We start from the raw sequence: 20,813 nt of genomic DNA on the forward strand, positions 1-20,813 counted from the left end.
TACCTAAAGGGGGAAAAAATATTAATTCTAAATACAATTAAAGAATACATATAATGAGTAATACTAGATCATTCCTGACAATTTATATTTGATAGACTCTGAAATTAGAAATAGCAGGAAGATCCCACTGGGCACATTGTATAATGGTGTTAACTAGAGCTTTATGTGTGTTTCTTCATTTCTAAACAAGTATTTATAGAGTCTCTTGCCAGGTAATAATACAGTGGTGAACAAGAGTAAGAATTGGTTCTAGCTCTCACAGGGCATATATTTTAGTGAGGGAGGCAGATAGTAAATGAGGAAGTAAGTAGAAGAGTTAAGAAATAGTGATGTTTTATAAAGAAAATAAAAGAGATAATGTGATAGAGAATGGTGGGTAAGGTGGTCAGGAAAGGTCTAGGAGGAACTGACATCTGAACTGCCATCTGAATGACAGTGAGGAGTCTACCACAGGGAAATTAGAGCAACTGCGATAGCAGGGATAAGTTTGAGGAACAGAATAAAGACCTGTTTGGTTGAGTTTGAGGGAAAGAGAGTGGAAGAAAAAGAGTGAAGAAGGAAAAGACCAGATCTTGGAGAGCCTTACAGACTTTGTAAGAAGCTGTAATTTTATTCTCTATATAGTAGGAAGCCCTTGGAAAGTTTTTTCTTTCTACTTGTTAATAAATGTACTCATATTTATGATCTTATATCAGATTTTACATTTTAATAACCAAAATAGTTAAGTTCTACTTATATAACTGTTAATGCTTTGTTAAATATCTGAAATTGTTTTCAAAATCATAATTAGGTTTAATTTTATCACTCCTAAAAATGTCAAAAGATCATTTAAAAAAATTTTTTAAGGCATTACTAGGAGAGGACCCAAATTTGAAGTTGTCAAAATGGTCAGATCTTTCTCACTAAAACGATTATTTTTTTCTAACTGAAGACACTTTCAGTGACATTTAGATACCATCTCCTTGATGTTAACTTCTATAAAGTAAACAGAGACAAACGCAAAAGCTGTCCCTGACATACACATCACTGCCAAGACAAACCCCCTTAGTGATGGGGAGAACAGTGAAGATGTGTGTTTATGGAAGGAAGCTCATGAAGAAATTGAGCAACAGTTTACACAACAGTAACACCAAAGAGCAATCTAAATGTGCTTAGAAATAATACTGCAGCCACAGAAATACTTCTACTAATTGGCTAATAAACATGAAAAGACGCTTTCAACATTATAAATTGGTATAACAGTGAAATAACATTTTATACCTATCAGTTTGACAAAATAAGGTTCACAATAAGAAGTGTGATGAGGATGTGGGGAGATGAGTATTCACCTACATTATTAAATATATCTGTAAAATTGTGTAATTGCATAAGAAATTTTGCTAAAATCTGATACTGATGCAATATACATGGTCCACCATGTAGCATTTACGTTTCCACGGGCAGTGCGTGTGGTCCCTAACCAGCAGTGTCAGCATCACTTGAAAACAGGTTAAAATTCAAATTCTAGGGCTCACACCAGGCCTCTTTAAGTAGAAGCTTGGGGTTAGGGGCCCAGAAATCTGTTTTAATAAGCACTCCAAGTGATTTTGATTTGGGCTACAGTTTTGAGAATCACTACAATAGAGAAGGGCTTCCAAGGAGGTGCTATTGGTAAAGAACCTGCCTGCCAATGCAAGAGACAAGAGGCACGAGACACGGATTTGAACCCTGGGTCAAGAAGATCCCCTTGAAGAGGACATAGCGACCCACTCCAGTATTCTTGCCTGAAGAATCCCATGGACAGAGGAGCCTGGCAGGCTACAGTCCGTAGGATTGCAGAGAGTCAGATATGACTGGCGCGACTTAGCACACATGTGCATTACAGAAACATTATCATATATGTACAAGGGCATATATATAAGAATTTATTGCAGCATTTTTTAAAATATCTAAAATTTGAAATAATCGATTTGATCTCCAAAAAGGAAACGAACAAATTGTAATATTCATATATATAGCACCAAGTTAAAATAAATTTATGTGTATCTACATGGAAAGATCTCAGAAGCATATTGAATGAGAAGAGTAGTTTGCAAAATAAATGCCATTTTGCACCATTTATGTAAATTCTTAAAAACGTAAAATATATGCACTGTTTATAGATGGATTGAGAAATGAGAGTGTAAGAAGTGAACTGGATTTGCAGCAAATTTATGATCAGATTTATAATATGGTGGCCTCTGGCGAAGGAAGAATGGGAACATGATAGATTAGGTTTTATCTCTATTTCATTTCTGAACCAAAATTATAGGAGATAAATGAATAACAAAGATAAAATGTATTTATTACTTTGTGATATGTGTACCTAAGTGTTTATTTCATTATTATTTGCATTTCTCTATATTTGTTTATTAAAAGTCACTCAGTTGTGTCTGACTTTTTGTGACCCCGTGGACTCTCCAGGCCAGAATACTGGAGTGGGTAGCTGTTCCCTTCTCCAGGGGGGTTTTCCCAACCTAGGAATCGAACCCGGGTCTCCCACATTGCAGGTGGATTCTTTACCAGCTGAGCCACCAGGAAAGCCCATATTTGTTTAAAAATGCTATTTTTGAACAAAAATGAAAGATCAGGCCATCCTAACATTACCAAATGTCAAACTTTACCAGGAAGTGATGAAAATATTGTTATTTTCCTTGAAAAAGTTGTTCCTAGGTCAGTGGAACAGACTGAATGAGAAACTAATTTCATGTAAGAAAAGTGACGTTTAATTTAATTATTTTCTAACTCAATTATAGTTTATAATTTCATTTATTCCCCCCCCCACCCGTAATGGGTATATGCAAAAATAAGTTAAATTATTTGATCAGTCATTTTAAATTTTTCTAACTTGCACATTAATTCACTTTAAGAATGATTTAAGGCTCCAGATGGAAGCCCAACGTATATGCCTGTCTCTGGTCTATTCAACTCATGTGGATCAGGTTCGCGAATATATGGAGAATGAAAAACATAAAGCTCTTTGCAGTCTTAAACAGGAGCTTATTTCTGCTCAAGAGGAAAAGATCAAGGAACTTCAGAAAATACACCAGCTAGAGCTACAGAATATAAAAACACAAGAAACAGGTAAATGGTTTCTAACAAAATTCTAAGTAAGTATCACTTAGAGCCCACCATTTCGTGATTCTGTTCTTGACTTAGACCCCATGGAGGAACATGACTGGGAGTTCCCAGTTCTAGACTCATTTGTTCATACAATCATAGACTGTTCGTGTAAGTGCTTGAGAAGTTTAAAAATCACTGAATTATTTTCCCCAAGAAATCAACAGTCCTGTGGAAAAGCAATATAAAATAAACTCTTAGAAAACAATAGGAAATTTTCTATAATGGAAGAATAAACAGAAAGAATGGAGGGAGAGAGGAGAAAAGTCTAGTACTTCCTGGAAGAGTGAGACAGTAGGCAGGAGTAGGGAGGTTGGAATTTTAGGAAAGGATCTTGAGTCTTAAATTTAGAGATGTGAGAGATGACATCCATTTTGGAGAATTGAGAGTTCAAGGTGTGTGCAAAAGTAGTGAGGGATAAAGATTGTCAGAAGCTTGATCAGAAAAGGTTTCATATACCTTGACCAAAACATGTTTACTCTTTATGCTGTTGGTTGTAGGGATGCAGGATTTCAAATAGAGGAACACAGTAAGATTTTTATTTTAAGATGACATCACTGGAGCAAATTAAGGGAGGTGATAAGTGATGGACTCAATGGACATGAGTTTGAGTAAACTCTGGGAGTTGGTGATGGTCAGGGAAGCCTGTTGTGCTGCAGTCCATGGGGTCACAAAGAGTTGGACATGACTGAGCGACTGAACTGAACTGAACTGATAAGTGATGGAAAGACCAGTTAAGCAGCTTTGGCAGTTATTCTGTTAACATTAAGATGTTGAGCTAAAATGTCATTGAAAGAAAAGTTTGAGTGAAAGAGGTGGGTTGTAATCTGCAGTTAGTATTAGCAGTAAGGGGGAGGAATTGAGAATGATCCCTGAGTGTCTAGTTTGAGTAATTGGATTGATGGTGACTCCAGTCACGAGAGGAGTAGATTTGTGGAAAAAGTAGTGTATTTAGCTTGGAACATTGAGTTGAAAATACTTGATGACTTTGGAAAAGTGATACCTAGTATGCAATGGAAAAAAGGCTGAAACATAAGGGGGAAGTTTAAGATAAAGATTTGTAAGTCAAGAGATCATTTGAGGCCAAGGACAAGAATGAGACTCCTTGGAACTCTGTAGAGTGAGCAAAAAGACTAAGATGGCACTGTGTCAGCAACAATGTTGAAGGAACCTTAAGTGGAAGACTAGTCACGGTTAACTTTTATCTTTAATAATTATTCAGTTATTCAATTAATTAGACTTTCTCTGTTCAAGGTATCTTTAGACCTCCATTCTTGACAGATCTACCTTTATGAATGAAATGGTTCATAAGTTTGGAATTCTTCTTTTGAACAGTAGAGTTTAAAGCGTGGCTTAAGTAAGAATATAATCCTTTTTCACTTCAGGAAAAAGGAATTCTTTGGGTTTGAATTGAATAAGATTTTAAGCATATGTTGTTTTGTATTGGTATCCTCTTCAGATAGAATCTGTAGTGTTTCACACTACAAGTTAACTAGTGGGTCCATTAATGGGTGATGAAGTTAGTTCAGTGAGTAATGACCAGGGTTTTTTTGTTTGTTTGTTTTGTTTTGTTTTTAATAATAGAGTAGAACAAAAAATATTGGAGTTCATAGGATGTAGAAAGAATAAATATTTGTGACATTTTGTTTCAGTTTTATATGGGTGAATATATGTAGACTAGCTTCCCTGGTGGCTCAGATGGGTTATGCTGTGTGATAACAGTTCTTGTATTGGATTGTAGTGCAAAAAAATTGTACATCACTGCTTTGTACCATTTTGTGGGATGTAAATTGAAAATCCTACAAATTATCTTATGCAGTTAACACTGAGCAGTACAAAATAACATTGAAAGAAATAAAGAACTTAAAACTAATCTTATTCCCAGGAAGCTTCCAGTTGATGTCAATTAAATATGAAAATAGTTTCTAAGCGTGTAAATTGAACATTTTTAATGCACTACCTATTCTGTTAGGTGAAGTGAAGCCTTTACAAATGCTTATTGGAAAACTTCACAAGGCAGTATCTGAAGAATGTTCTCATTTTACACAGGTAAGACATTAGTTAAAAAGTACTTTTAGACAAGAAATGCTAAATTTTAAGTTACTGCTATTTTGATTTAGCAGAATCATCCAAATTACTTTTCCCTACAATCTTACTGATGTGGAGAGCTGACTCATTTGAAAAGACCCTGATGCTGGGAAAGATTGAGTGTGGGAAAAGAAGGGATGACAGAGGATGAGATGGTTGGATGGCATCACCAACTCAATGGACATGGGTTTGGGTGGACTCTCAGAGTTGGTGATGGATAGGGAGGCCTGGTGTGCTGCGGTTCATGGGGTCGCAAAGAGTCGGACATGACTGAGCGACTGAACTGAACAGTCTTACTTCAGAACTGTATTTAGAAAATATTCCTGAGTTTTTAAGTTTAAAATAAGTATTTAAATGTTTTCCTGATAATCAGTTTGAAACAAAAGAAATGTAGGTGAATTATCTCAGTAGTAGATTCTACAGAAGATTTGCCTAATTTTAAAGAGCAGACCAATAGAGCCTTAAGCGGGCCTGTTTCCCACTCCTGCCCACTTTGGTGGTTGAATGAATTTGATGACTTAGCTGGGCGTCTTCCACATGACTAATGAGACAGTATTTCACACTGTAGATTGTCAAATCTAAAAACTAAGTATACCAACTATAATCATATTTGTGAAGATCAGGTGAAACAGAACTTCTGTACCCCTGGTGGGAGTGTACCATCTTGAGAAGCAGATTGTCAAGGTATATTGTTGAGTTTATGTACGTCACACAGTCCAACATTTCCTTCTACTTAGGTTCACATGTGTGCACAGCCAGATATGTTCATTACAAGAGTGTCTTTGTTCCATCAGTAAATCTCAAAAGGAAAAAGTATAAAAACATGCATGTTAGATAATCACCTCTGGACAGAGAGGTGAATGAAATAGATAAGCAGTACTTAACTCAGAAATCTTTAAATCTGTATGTAATATTCAATTTTTTAAAATATGGATGTAATATGACAATATTAGTATTTATTATAGCTAGGTAATAGATGAACTTTTTCCTGGATATTTGAAATATTTCCAAATTTAACATCCACGCCTAGGCTTGACACAGCTTTCCATCTCAGCCAGTGTATTTATAATTGGAAGGGGTAGGGAGGGTGATATTAGTTGGGAAGGTAGAGCTGCCTTACTGGTTCTAGTTACCTGTGGAATAGTTCAGAAACAGTGTTCAAAAAAACATAAGAAAGTCAGGAATATCCACACTAAGGGCCTCCACTCTGCTGACAGGTTCAGGCATTGCCTTTTCATGTCCACTGTTGATGGTCTGTAAATATAAAGTGGGCCCAAGTCATAGTGTGTGTGTGTTAGTCACTCAGTCATGTCTGACTCTTTGTGACCCCATGGACTTTAGCTACCAGGCTCCTCTGTCCATGGCATTCTCCAGGCAAGAGTAGTGGAGTGGGCTGCCATTTCCTTCTCCAAAGTCATAATAGTTCATTTATAAGCTGACTTTATATAAAATTTTTTTCTTCTAGTAGTGTCTTTACCTGACCCCTAATCTCAAGTTGAAACAAAAATCAGCTTGTTGTAATGGAGAGGTCCCTTGTAGTACATCATGAATCTGATTTTGTCCCTAATCACTGATGTTACTATGTACTAGTTACTTCATCTTTCTGAGTCTTTTGCTTTATTTGTAAAGTGGCTGATCATTCAGGTTTCTACCAACCTGAATTAATTTATGATAAAATTCTACCTTAGAAACTATGTTGGAAATTTAATAAAGTCAATTAACAGTATAGTTTCACTTTTAGGCAAATCTCAAGAAATAGCAACAGTAAACAAATTGGTTAGGTCTAGAAGTTGTTGATTGTTATTTCCAATTGCATGAGGTGCAAACGTGAGACTTACTTAGAAACTTCTTTAGGCTTGTCAGGTGATTATGTGGTATATATTGTTTATAAGTAATGATAGACGTGTCCATTGCTCAGGAGAAAAACCAGAATAAATGTCAAATATTTTTTATTTTCTTCTGTGTATAAACCATGAATAATATTCTCTTGTGGTAAAGTCTGTGAATGTGATCTCCTACTTTATATATTATAATTTCTGTAGAATTTATACACTACTTTCTAGTCATCATTTTTGAACTTTTGCCCTCATTTTTTCACCTTTTTTCATGGGTAGTTGACATTACAGAGGGAATATCTGTATAGAATTCATACTAAAAGTGGTAAAGTATATATTCATTATTAGGAAGAAATAAAAATATTATAGTTTAGACATATATATTTGATATATATTATAATGAAGGATGTCATATTTTCCTGATGTGAGAAGAATTCATGTCTTGCATGTGGAGAGAGAAAGATTTAGATTTGTTTATTCTTTTGCAGATGGATTTGATACATGGAAGTGTTTTCTTACTGATTTTTCCTGTGACATTTTGACTGTGTTTTGCACATAGGAAATAATGTTTAATAATCTCTAGAGGCAGAAATCAAAACTTTAATTCCATAAAATACCTAATTTTATTGTCGACAGACTTTTTGCAGTGTCCATGGTGAACATTATACTCCTGCTTTAAAATGTGAAGTAAATGGAGAAGAGAAAGAGACTTCTGGTGTTCACACTTCTGAAAATCAAGAACTGGGATTGCAAGATTATAGATGTGAAGTCCAAGGTAATAAAGGCTTTACTGCATTGTTGAACAGAGTATTTAATTTTCTTAAATGAATTGATGATAAACTATTTCCATTAATTCCTGATTTAATCACTTAGCTGATTTGAGTTTATCTCAGCATCTTTTTTCAGGTTCATGAAATCTTACCTTTAATGTACATTTTTAGTTTTAGAATGCAGTAATTATGATGAAAACCAAAGCTGTCTACAAATTTTCTTGCCTCTTTATCCTCTGTTCCTCTATTTCCATCTTTTCCTCACTATAATTCTTAATTTTATACCATAGATCCAAATCTTTAAAAGTCATTGTATTTGTTGAATAAGTTTATGTCAGGGGTTTATTTTTATAAAAAGAATAAGAAGACATTCAGTTATCTTTATTAATAGAAATCCTATATTAGTTCATTTTTACAACGTGCAGTCTCAAAATAGCAAACATAACTGTTTGCTATTGAAACAGTATGGACCTAACTGAAGCAGAAGATATTAAGAAGACATGGCAAGAATACACAGAACTATACAAAAAAGCTCTAATGACCCAGATAATCATGATGGTGTGATCACTCACCTACAGCAGACATCCTGGAATGCCAAGTCAAGTGGGCCTTAGGAAGCATCACTATGAACAGAGCTAATGGAGGTGATGGAATTTTGGTTGAGCTATTTCAGATCCTAAAAGATGATGCTGTTAAAGTGCTGCACTCAATATGTCAGCAAATTTGGAAAACTCAGCATTGCCTACAGGACTGGAAAAGGTCAGTTTTCATTCCAACCCCAAAGAAAGGCAACGCCAAAGAATGTTCAAACTACTCCACAATTGCACTCATCTCATATGCTAGCAAAGTAATGCTCAAAATTCTCCAAGCCAGGCTTCAACACTATGTGAAGTGAGAACTCCAGATGTTCAAGCTGGATTTAGAAAAGGCAGAGGAACCAGAGATCAAATTGCCAACATCTGTTAGATCACAGAAAAAGCAAGAGAGTTCCAGAAAAATTTCTGCTTCATTGACTACACCAAATCCTTTGACTGTGTGGAATACAACAAACTAGAAAATTCTTAAAGAGATGGGAATACCAGACCACCTGACCTGCCTCCTGAGAAATCTGTGTGCAGGTCAAGAAGCAGCATTTAGAACTGGACATGGAACAACAGACTGGTTCCAAATTGGAAAAGGAGTATGTCAAGGCTGTATATTGTCACCCTGCTAATTTAACTTCTATGCAGACACAGTCAAAGTGAAGTCACTTAGTCACGTCTGATTCTTTGCGACCCCATGGGCTGTAGCCTACCAGGCTCCTCCGTCCATGGGATTTTCCGGGCAAGAGTACTGGAGTGGGCTGCCATTTCCTTCTCCAGGAGATCTTCCCAACCTAGGGATTGAACCTAGGTCTCCCGCATTGTAGGCAGATGCTTTACCATCTGAGCCACCAGTACGTCATGAGAAATGCTGGGCTGGATGAAGCACAAGCTGGAATCAAGATTGCCAGGAGAAATATCAATAACCTCAGATATACAGATAACATCACCCTTATGGCAGGAAACAAAAAGAATCTAAAGCGCCTCTTGATCAAAGTGAAAGAGGAGAGTGAAAAAGCTGACTTAAAACTCAACACCCAAAAAAACGAAGATCATGGCATCTGGTCCCATCACTTTGTGGCAAATAGATGGGGAAACAATGGAAACAGTGACAGACTTTCTTTTCTTGGGCTCCAAAATCATTGCAGATGGTGATTGCAGCTATGGTATTAAAAGATGCTTGCTCCTTGGAAGAAAAGCTATGACCAACCTAGACTGCATAAAGCAGAGATATTACTTTGTTGACAAAGGTCCATCTAATCAGAGTTACAGTTTTTCCAGGAGTCATGTACACATGCGAGAGTTGAACCATAAAGAAAGCTGAGCACTGAAGAATTGATGCTTTTGAACTGTGGTGTTGAAGGCTCTTGAGAGTCCCTTGGACTGCAAGGAGATCAAACCAATCAATCCTAAAGGAAATCAGTCCTGAATGTTCATTGGAAGGACTGATGCTGAAGCTGAAGCTCCAATACTTTGGCCACCTGATGAGAGGAACTGACTTATGGGAGAAGACCCTGATGCTGAGAAAGATTGAAGGCAGGAGGATAATGTGACGACAGAGGATGAGATGGTTGGGTGGCATCACCGACTCAATGGATATGAGTTTGAGCAAGCTCTAGGAGTTGGTAATAGGCAGGGAAGCCTGGCATGCTGCAGTCCATGGGGTTGCAAAGAGTCGGACATGACTGTGTGACTGAGCTGAACTGATCCCTTCACAAATGTTTCCTACCCTTGTTCATTGGTATGAATAATGAACAAATGTGTACAAATTAATGAATGCCAATAGAAGTTATCATATTTTGATATAAAATTGTTAATCTTTGTAGCATGTGTTCCACATTAATGAGATTTTTGTTGCTAAATACATGAATTTTACTTCCAGCAGGGGATTTTTTTTAAGTTATGAATAGATGAATAATGCTTATTGAAAGAAGCAGACTTTTACTATAAGTGAAATTATTATAATTTTTTATCATTTAGATTTTCAAGAAAATATGCAAACTCTTCTCAGCAAAGCAGCAGAAGCATACAGCAGACTCGTGGTACTTCAATCACGATTAAGTAAAGTATGGAAAATGTGTAATAATGTTTGCATTTCTTGTATTACCTGCTATTTTGTGAGTTACTTTATCAACCGAAAATTTCTAAAATGAGTAAACATGAAAAGAAAATTAGGGGAAAGTGACATATATTTATAGTATCAGTAAGCTGAGGGAGTCTTTACCCCTTTAGGGAGCTTTTAAAATCAAGATAAAGTTAAAATATTTATAAAATGTCAAATTGTGAACTTTGTTAAACAGTTGCATTTAATTTGACATAATAACGTTTTTTAAAGCAGTGAGTCTCTTTTAAAAAAAAATAATAATAATTAGCTGTTTAGAACATAGCTAATTAGTTTTACATCATGTTATGTATATTTAGAAATGTGTGCATAAAAAGCTATATAAGAGAGTTTGGAGGCATCATATAATTTATTAGCTATTTCAGAAAAATGACATATATTAGCAAAGATTAAGTATTGTAATCCTCATGTTGTATGAAAAAAGTACCAGAAAAATCTCTGTTTGCTTATTTGGGTACTTTTTCACGTCATTGTGTTAAAATATTTGGACAGAGTTGAAGGATGTAACTGATTGAAAGTTATATTGCTGATGAGGGATACTCTGGCTAAAATTCTTTCTGTTTCCTCTTTTTCTTCCCCTCCTCCTTTTCCCCTCTTTCTTTCTCTTTCTGTGCCATTAAAGCACAACCTTATTCAGTCTTGTATAAAACATGTAAACCTATTTCAGTATCTTCCAGATAACTTTGAGGAGGACAGGCAGATAGGCTAAAAGCCCTTCTTTACTTCTACCTTTCTCTACCATTGCTACTTTTCTTTTTCCTTCCATTCATAGCTAGAATATTTAACCCTATTCAGAATCATTGTACAACTTTCATACCAGTACTCTTTGTAGTCTAGATTTCTTGTTTTTCTGCTGCCCTTATCCTACCTCTTGAGGCCCTTTTTCTCCACTCATGCTTGGGTTTATGAGGGCTGGTTAAAAATGAGATGGTGATACGGCTTGGTGACTCTGCAGAGTCATGGTCTCTGACTGTCGCTGACAGTTCTTTTATGTGGTCATTCATTCTCTCATAGTCTCCTCAGTAGACACTACCTAACTTTAAAACTTCCCTAGTTATAAAGTCAGCTTTCCATTTCTACTCCCCTTTTTTTTCCTTCACATGTAGCCTTGTTTCCCATTTTTTGGTATTAAACTTAACAATTATAAGCTGTCTCACCTTGCTACCTATAGACCAATATGCATTTCTTTAAACGTGAAAATACCCTAATTTATTTTTCTCTATCTCAGAAGAAGTTGTCCCTTTTCACAACCAAGGTTAACTTATTTTCTGTGCTTCCATTAACATCCCCTTCCACCTCCTCTAAGATTGGTAGCCTGTTTCTTCCGTCCCTTCTGTATTTATTTTCAGGTTCTTTGTTTGTCTGTTTCTGTCCTTCATTTGCCTTGCATATTCCTCTTGCCTCCACTGTTCAGAGCATAACCAATTTTCCCTGAATCCGGTACTTTCTTTGTGGTTCTCTTTCCTTCATTGCCATATTATTTGAAGGAAATAAGAGATTGCAGTTTCCTACCTCTTGCTATCTCTTCTGCCCACCTGTAAACAAGCTCCCAGCTCATGCTTCGCTGAACTTTCTTTAGCAAAAGTTACCAGTGAATTCTTAATCATCAAATGTCCTTTCTGCTTTCTTACCTTCCTTCGTTGTTTTCTTTCTTTCTTTTAAAAATGTGTTGCTTTTCCTGATGACAGTACATAGTTGAAACTACTAAATAGTGTAGGAGGACTTGCAGTAAACAAGTAACTACAGTGATGTTTGTCATTTTGCCTCTTTCCTCTGAAGACAGTGAGTGGGAAACGGTTTCTTTTGATGAGTCACAGGTGTCCCTTCCCTGGTGCTGGAGTGTGGGAGCCTGCTCTGGAACAGACACCCACACTCAGCTCCTTAGTTCTCCCCAGACACTTCTTTCAGTTTCTCTTTAGAAAAACTTTACCTACCACCAGACGTCTACCAGGCTGGGTCAGCAGAAAAGGCTGTGCTGTGATTAGTTAAGGGTTGATATATTCCTTTTCTGATCTCTGCCTGTCATTGATCTCTCTGCGCCTGGGGTCTTTCTAGGGTTCTGCTAGGCGAGTTAACTGTCTCCTCTACCTGCGGCTCCCCTCAGGTGTGCTTTAGGCCGCTGTTTCCCCCTTCCTTCTTGCTTAATCACTATTCTGCCACCCTTTCTGTTGAAATCTGCTGGTCTCTTTCATTTTTTGGTTTATCATGGATTTATCTTTTACAGATTCATTGTCATTTTAATTGAGTCCCGGGGAAAGAGGAGAGGTGTATATCAGAGATCATAAACGTAAATGCCTACCTGAGCTCAGCTCATAAAAAAAATAAAGAAGGCCAGGCGAAAGCTGGGAAAGTGAAACCTGGAGAAAACATACTTCATTTAAAGGGGACAGAGGCTGCTCAGCTTCACATGCTGTCACATGTAGGAATGGGGCCTAGTGTTTATTCTTTCAGTTCATCGATTTTGTGATCAAATCTTATGTGAAGTCTTTTTGCCTTTTTAAATATTGGGAAGGATTAAAAATTTAAAAAAAAATTTTTTTTCTAATTAGGAAGCAATTAGGGAAAAAAAAAATACAAGAAAAACTGTTTGGTACCCAAAAGAATACTTCTGTAGCCAGGAGTGAAAGTCAGATCTCTATGTTACCACCTTAGGTATAAACAGGTACTCAGTGTACCTTCAGCTAAGTAAGTAAGTAAGTGTTGCTCAGTCATCCCCAATTCTTTGCGACCCCATGGACAGCAGCCCCTCAGGCTCCTCTTCCTTGGGATTCTCCAGGCAAGAATACTGGAGTGGGTTGCCATTTCCTTCTCCAAAGGATCTTCCCGACCCAGGATTCAAACCCAGGTTTCCTGCACTGCAGGCAGATTCTTTACTGACTGAATAACAAGGGAAGCCCAATTTCTTAAATCTACTTTTTTTTAAAATTTTGTAGTATTAGTTCTTCTCTTAGAATATTTTCTTCCCTTAATTTATGTAACTGTAGTTCTGTGGCTTTTAAAGCCTTCATTGTCGGTTTTGCCCACCCACTTACAGTCACCAAGAATCTCTACTTGATCCACTAATTATGGTGTATGCAGTTGTGATGACATGTGATATGTCCCCCAGGCTAAACCCCCCTACATCCTTCGAAGTCAGGAAGTCTTCTCTTGATTTTCATTTCCTCTTAGCACAGTGCTTTGTTTAGCACATGATAAAGGTTTACTGTGCGTTTGCTGAATGAATTGATAGCATTAAAAGGTAGAGCTGAAAACTGAAGTATTTACCTGATGGGCTTTATTTTCTCTGGAAAGCTGGAGGCAAGATTCTTGGTGGAAATGTACATGGGGTTAGGAGTCAGGTAGAGGATTTGATGAAAGTAGTACCAACTGAAATGGCCTTCTTGGGAAAAACATTTTATCCTGGTGCTCACCTCCATCTGCAGAATTCTTTGTTCACCCTGTATAGCAAATCCACACTGTCACCTTGCTTCCAGGGTGCTCTTTCGTCTATGTCTGCCTTCTTCCCCTAGCATACACAGTGTCCCCTGTCCCTCAGGACCATTGTGTTCACCACTGATAGCAGGCCACCCTTTCATGAATGCTCCTACTCTGCCTTCCTTGGAACCTTTCCTAATCATTGACCAAAATGATGGGGGCCCAAACCAAATTTCACTTCCTCCATCAGACCCCTGACCATCTCTTCTGTTATCACCCTTTAGTCACATGTTACAGTTTAATGTATTGTGAATTATTTAATTTTACTTCTCCAGTTAGTTGATAAATTCTGTGAGGGCAGATGTGCTGTGTATATGTGTGTGCGTTTTTCCCACTGATTTTATATTCTTACTCTCCCTTGTCACAGTGCTTGCCACATGGTAGACTGAGAATTAAATAGTTGAGGAATGACTTAGGTAATACGCATGCACATCTGACAGATTGCTGCCTAGTTTAGTGGTTAAGGAAGGAAGCTGAGGTTTACCTGTTCTTGGTGTTTCCTTCCTTTTGTATAAAGAGTGGCACACATTTGTCAGCTACCTGACTGTATGTAGGTTACATTCGGAGATTACTAGCAGATATGTTATCAAGTATTCATAATATAAAATTTACTCTGTATGAATTGAAATTTCAAAGATTTAAGTCATGTTTTAAATATTGTTATGAACGTTGTACCAAAATTCTGTGTGGCTCCTGTTTTTATAGTTAGATCAAATTCCTTCTAGATATGAAAGAACATTATATTTAGTAATAGAATTTCAGTCCCTGTGAAGGGAATGTGGTGAGTCACTGTGTCAGAGTGTGGAAGAACATGGAAGGGAAAATATCTGTATCAGAATGGTACTGTTACGGGTGATTTGGGGGAGAAACAAAAACCTTGTTAAAGATAAAGTTGCTTTGTATAGTTTCCACAAGCCTGAGTCGTGTATCTATGTCACTGTTTTTCTTCTGTTATTTTTCATAGATTAAGAGACAGCAGGCACGTGATATGAAACTTGAATTTGCAGAAGTGAACCTGCCAAAAAAGCAAACAGACTTTTTATCAACTCATCCTCAGATGACCAATTTGCAAGACATTGGTAAATTTGGATTATATACCGTAATGTGTTTTTTTTGTATCAAATGTTCAGTAATTTGACTTCAGTAAAAAGACATAAAATTGGTAGATGTAGTGGTATTGCTGCCATGAAGATAGAAAAAATGATCTTGATTCACATGATTCATGTTTTCTTATCATGTCTATATGAGTTTAAATTGATACCCGAGTTATACTATTAAAAAACATTATCTTTTCAAAGAAGAATGAATATTTTGGTATTTCATTGAGAAATCTTTATTGAAATGTGTATTTTCTTCTATTCATGTAACTTAGATGTTAGTCATAAAAGCAAGTTATCTACGCTGCAAGATACTGAAAAAACGAAACAACTTGAAGGACAGGTTCAAGAATTAGAAAGCCGCGTATCCTCTTTGCAGCAGCAATTGAAAGAAACTGAAGAAAATTATGAGGCAGAGATTCATTCTTTGCAGGAAAGGCTTCAAGCTGTTAATGAGTCCACAGTTCAGCCAAGGTATCCATCAACCTTTAAGTTCATTCAATAGTATTTGTAGTTTAGTAGCAGTCATAGTATGGTTGTTTTAAGAAAAAAATGTAACTTACACAACTTTGCTTGAAAGAGACAAGCTGTAGCATTCTCAAGAAATATGAACAGGGGGTAATTCTTCATCTCTGAGATGTGTGAAGTAAAGGTTAGTGTAAACAAGATATATTTTATAATAGGAATATTAATTACAGCTTTATTTTATAAAGAGGCTCTTTGTTATGAATGTGCTAAGTTACACCAGGCAGTGTGCACGTTTGCTTTTTATTGTGTGCTTAGTTTTGGCTACTTTGATATGGGCAATACACAAAGGATATAAGATGATCACTCCAGTGATAGCTAGACGTTCTCCACCTGGTTGTCTAATACTTGGGTTTACCACATCCAGAATACCCACTCTGAGTCTTCCCCTCAAAATCTGCGCCTTCGGCAGCCATCTGACTCCATCTGTGGTGACTCCCCTTTCAAACCACACTTCCAGTCTGTCGAGGAATCCTGTTATCTGTATTTCCAAGACAAATCTAAACTGTACCACTTCTCACCAGGCCCCTAGTCCCTGCCATCAAATTGTCTCACTTGGATTACTGCCTTCATCCTAACTCTTCCCTGGAGTCTGCTCTCTACAGTTCCAAAGCTTTGCTTTTAAAATTTAAGACAAGTCATGTTATTCCGGTGCCCTCCTGTCCTCACTGTGCCTTACCAGGTCCTTACTTACTGGGTCCTGTCTCTGAATCTGTGTCCTGCTGCCTTGCTTATGCCTTACTACTGTAATACCACATAGTCTCCTCGAGATCCTCAAGCTGTCGGGATGCTCCTGCTTATGAATCTCTCTTCTCATTGCTGTCCCTTCTACCTGAGTTGGTCTTTCTCTAGGTTATTTGCATGCCCAACACACTCAGCTCTTCGAGTGTTTGCTCAGGTGCCATGTTCTCATGGGGCCTGTCCTCTTCACCTAATTCAAACTAAAATCACCCCTTAGAACTCTACACATCAGTTTCCTGCTTCGTTTTTCTATACTGTAGCTCACCAGGTTCCCCCGTCCCTGGGATTCTCCAGGCAAGAATACTGGAGTGGGTTGCCATTTCCTTCTCCAATATTAATGTTATGTTACATATATTTTGTTGTTGTTCAGTCACTAAGCTGTGTCCAACCCATGGACTGTAGCCTGCCAGGCTCCTCTGTCCATGGGACTTCCCAGGCAAGAATACTGGAATGGGTTGCAATTTCCTCCTCCAGGGGATCTTACCAACCCAGGGATCAAACCCACATCCCTTGCTTGGCAGGCAGATGCTTTACCACTGAGCCACCTGGGAGTGTGTTTTATATATATGTAACTATAAAGATAAGTATATATATATGTATTTATATGTATATGTGTGTGTATATATATAGATAAGATAGATAGGAGGGAAGGTTTATTTATTTGTTTATATTATCTGTCCCCTGTGTTGGACTTCAAACTTTGTTAAGGGAATTTTTGTCTATGTAATTTCCTGTATCCCAAATCCTATAATAATTCCCTATGAATAGTTGGTGCTCAGTAAATATTTGTTAAAATGATTGAACAACTTATAATTTAGTTGGGAAATGTGTTGTAGTATTTAACTAGCTCCATAAAGTCCTCGGGCTTCCCTGGTGGCTCAGAGGTTAAAGTGTCTGCCCGCAATGCAGGAGACCCGGGTTCATTCCCTGGGTCGGAAAGATCCCCTGGAGAAGGAAATGGCAACCCACTCCAGTATTCTTGCCTGGAGAATCCCACGGATGGAGGAACTTGGTGGGCTACAGTCCACAGGGTCGCAAAGAGTCGGACACGACTGAGCGACTTCACTATAAAGTCCTCAGAGTTTTAACCTAACTGCATGGCTCTGCTGCTCTAGGACTGATGTCTCCATAAGTACTTGTTACTGAAACCTGAAGACAGAGTTTTTGTGTTTTGTTGTGTGTGTGTGTTGAAGACAAACCACTGAGTTTCCTCACTTCTTTGGAAGCACTCTGCTTCTGCTGCTTTCATTCAGCGTCTGTATATCGGCTTTGGAATTATTTATCCCACATTGGCACAGCCTTACAAAGCTTCCATTTTATTTGAGGTCATTGGTTCCCAGACTTTACGATGCATCAAAAACATTGGAGGTTTTTGAAATTTAAACTTTTTTGACTACGTAAAATTGCAGATTACTGGATTTCATATTTGAAGCATGAGTAGATTCATTAGCTTTGACATAGATTCTGGTCATTTGTATTTATAACAAGATAGTTCTGAGGCAGGAGGTCCATAGACTGACATTTGGAAACTGTTACTTTAGATTTTTTGATATGAAAGAAAATAGGTGAATAACAAGAACTCATAACCATTTAACGTATTTCAAGTAGCCTTCCTTTAATTAGTGATGTTTTCTCTCCGAAGCATGAAGAAAAGGAAGCTCTCTGGAAGAGTAGATCTACTTTGCTGTTCCTACACTTGGGCTTTTGCGAGCTTATTGTGCTTTTCAGAGTTTCTGAAATGCACAATCGAAATGTATTAACAGTACCTTTCAACCAAAACCATTAGTTTTCTCTCAGACCCCACCAGTGACTGCCATATTGACTGCCATATTCTCTCCTATGAACGTGTAATTAAAGTTATTTCTTGTGAAATACCACTAAATATTTGGAAACAGCTGTAGCACTTTTTGAATAAAGAGTATACTGTTCTTCTAATACAGACTTGAAATAGTTTATGAAAAATAATTGTCATTCATTTAACAAATATTTGGTAATTTAATTCTTGAAGCCTCTTGGGGCAATAGTATGGAGTTGAAACAGCCATGGGCTTTAGAATCAGACAAACCTGTATTTGACTCCGAGTTGGACCCTTGAGCTGCCATTTCATCTTAGGCAGATATTTAAACAACTCTAAGTAATATGTCCTGTGCTCAGTTGTGTCCAACCTTTTGTGACCCCATGGACTGCAGCCCACCAGGCTCTTCTGTCCATGGGATTCTCCAACAAGAATATTGGAATGGTTGCCATTTCCTTCTGCAGCGGATCTTCCCAACTCAAGGATTGAACCCACATCTTCTGCATTGGCAGGTGGATTCTTTACCACTGAGCCACCTCTTTGAAACCCATGTCTAAGTAATATTGAGGATAAAAGCTACCTTAAGACCATGAGGATTAAAAGAAACCATGACTGGAAAGTCAGTCAGTTCAGTCGCTCAGTCTTGTCCAACTCTTTGTGACCTCATGGACTGCAGCACGCCAGGCTTCCCTGTCCGTCACAAACTACCAGAGCTTGCTCAAACTCATGTTGGTGATGTCATCCAGTCATCTCATCCTCTGTCATCCCCTTCTCCTCCTGCCTTCAATCTTTCCCAGCATTAGGATCTTTTTCAAGGAGTCGGTTATTCCCATCAGGTGGCCAAAGTATTGGAGCTTCAGCTTCAGCATCAGTCCTTCCAGTGAATATTCAGGACTGATTTCCTGTAGGTCTAACTGGTTTGATCTCCTTGCAGTCCAAGGGACTCTCAAGAGTCTTCTCCAACACCACAGTTCAAAAGCATCAATTCTTTGATGCTCAGCTTTCTTTATAGTCCAGCTCTCACATTCATACGTGACTACTGGAAAATCCATAACTTTGACTAGACGTACCTTTGTTGGCAGAGTAATGTCTCTGCTTTTTAATATGCTATCTGGGTTGGTCATAGCTTTTCTTCCAAGGAGCAAGTGTCTTTTAATTTCATGACTGCAGTGATTTTGGAGCCAAAAAATATAAAATCTCTCATTGTTTCCATAGTTTCCCCATTTATTTGCCATGAAGTGATGGGACTGGATGCCATTATCTTAGTTTTCTGAATGTTGAGTTTTAAGCCAAGTTTTTCACTCTCTTCTTTCACCTTCATCAAGAGGCTCTTTAGTTTCTCTTGACTTTCTGCCATAAGGGTGGTGTCATCTGAGGTTATTGATATTTCTCCCGTCAATCTTGATTCCAACTTGTGCTTCATCCAGCCCAGCGTTTCTCATGGTGTACTCTGCATATAAGTCAAATAAGCAGAGTGACAATATACAGCCTTGACACACTCCTTTCCCTATTTGGAACCAGTCCGTTGTTCCATGTCCAGTTTTAACTGTTGCTTCTTGACCTGCATGCAGGTTTCTCAGGAGTCAGGTAAGGTGGTCTGGTGTTCCTATCTCTTGAAGAATTTTCCACCACTTGTTGTGATATACGGAGTCAAAGTCTTTGGCGTAATCAATAAAGCAGAAATAGATGTTTTTCTGAAACTCTCTTGCTTTTTCTGTGATCCAGTGGATGTTGTCAGTTGTATCTGTGGTTCCTCTGCCTTTTCTAAATCCAGCTTGAGCATCTGGAAGTTCTCGGTTCACATACTGTTGAAGCCTGGCTTGGAGAATTTTGAGCATTACTTTGCAGGCATGTGAGATGAGTGCAATTGGGAAGTAGTTTGAGCATTCTTTGGCATTGCCTTTCTTTGGGATTGGAATGAAAACTTCCTTTTCCAGTCCTGTGACTGGAAAGAGACTTGGCTAAATGTTGTGGAGAAAACTTTAGATGTTTGTAAAGTGACCCTTTACCTCAAGGGGCTTCCTTGGTAGCTCAGATAGTAAAGAATCTGCCTGTAATGCAGAGACACCAGTTTGATTTGGGTCAGGAAGATCTCCTGGAGAAGGGATAGGCTGCCCACTCCAGCATTCTTGGGCTTCCCTGGTGGCTCAGCTGGTAAAGAATCTGCCTGCAATGCGGAAAACCTGGGTTCAGTCCCTGGGTTGGGAAGATCTCCTGGAGAAGGGAACGGCTGCCCTCTCCAGTATTTTGACCTGGAGAATTCCATGAACTATATAGTTCCTGGGGTCAGAAAGAGTCAGACACAACTGAGCAACTGACACCTCACTTCACTTACCTCAGGAGACTTCAGTCCGATCATTGAAATAATATTTATTCATAGAACAATAATTTCTTTAGTGATTGGGGAATATAACATGATGAGACAGCCAAAGTGCTGGAGTACAAAGCCATGAGTGTGTGGCATTTTTCAGTGCCCATCGCTGCACATTTCTGTAATGATGCTTTTTGCAGTGGCTCCGGGGGAAATGGAAATAAAGGGACGACTGTGAGATGTTGGGATGTAAGGAATCTTTGGAGCAAAACAGAGGAAAGATGACCTGTATTGTTTGAGTTAGAGAATATGAAGGCTTATGATGTGTTAATATAA

General features: G+C 37.9%; 1 protein-coding gene across 7 annotated transcripts in view; it reads left to right on the forward strand.

Annotated features, from left to right (window-relative positions):
• Positions 1-20,813, forward strand: part of AKAP9 (A-kinase anchoring protein 9) — a 165,520-nt gene that overhangs the window by 56,892 nt on the left and 87,815 nt on the right. For all 7 annotated transcript variants that reach the window (XM_040260254.1, XM_040260256.1, XM_040260257.1 and 4 more), the window contains 6 exons: positions 2,889-3,102; positions 5,111-5,187; positions 7,698-7,836; positions 10,393-10,478; positions 14,973-15,087; positions 15,381-15,579. In XM_040260254.1, coding sequence (XP_040116188.1) covers positions 2,889-3,102; positions 5,111-5,187; positions 7,698-7,836; positions 10,393-10,478; positions 14,973-15,087; positions 15,381-15,579 — 830 coding nt within the window. The remainder of the gene's footprint in view (positions 1-2,888; positions 3,103-5,110; positions 5,188-7,697; positions 7,837-10,392; positions 10,479-14,972; positions 15,088-15,380; positions 15,580-20,813) is intronic.

This window comes from Oryx dammah, unplaced genomic scaffold (assembly GCF_014754425.2).
Source record: "Oryx dammah isolate SB20612 unplaced genomic scaffold, SCBI_Odam_1.1 HiC_scaffold_18, whole genome shotgun sequence".
NCBI classification, from domain to species: Eukaryota; Metazoa; Chordata; class Mammalia; order Artiodactyla; family Bovidae; genus Oryx; species Oryx dammah.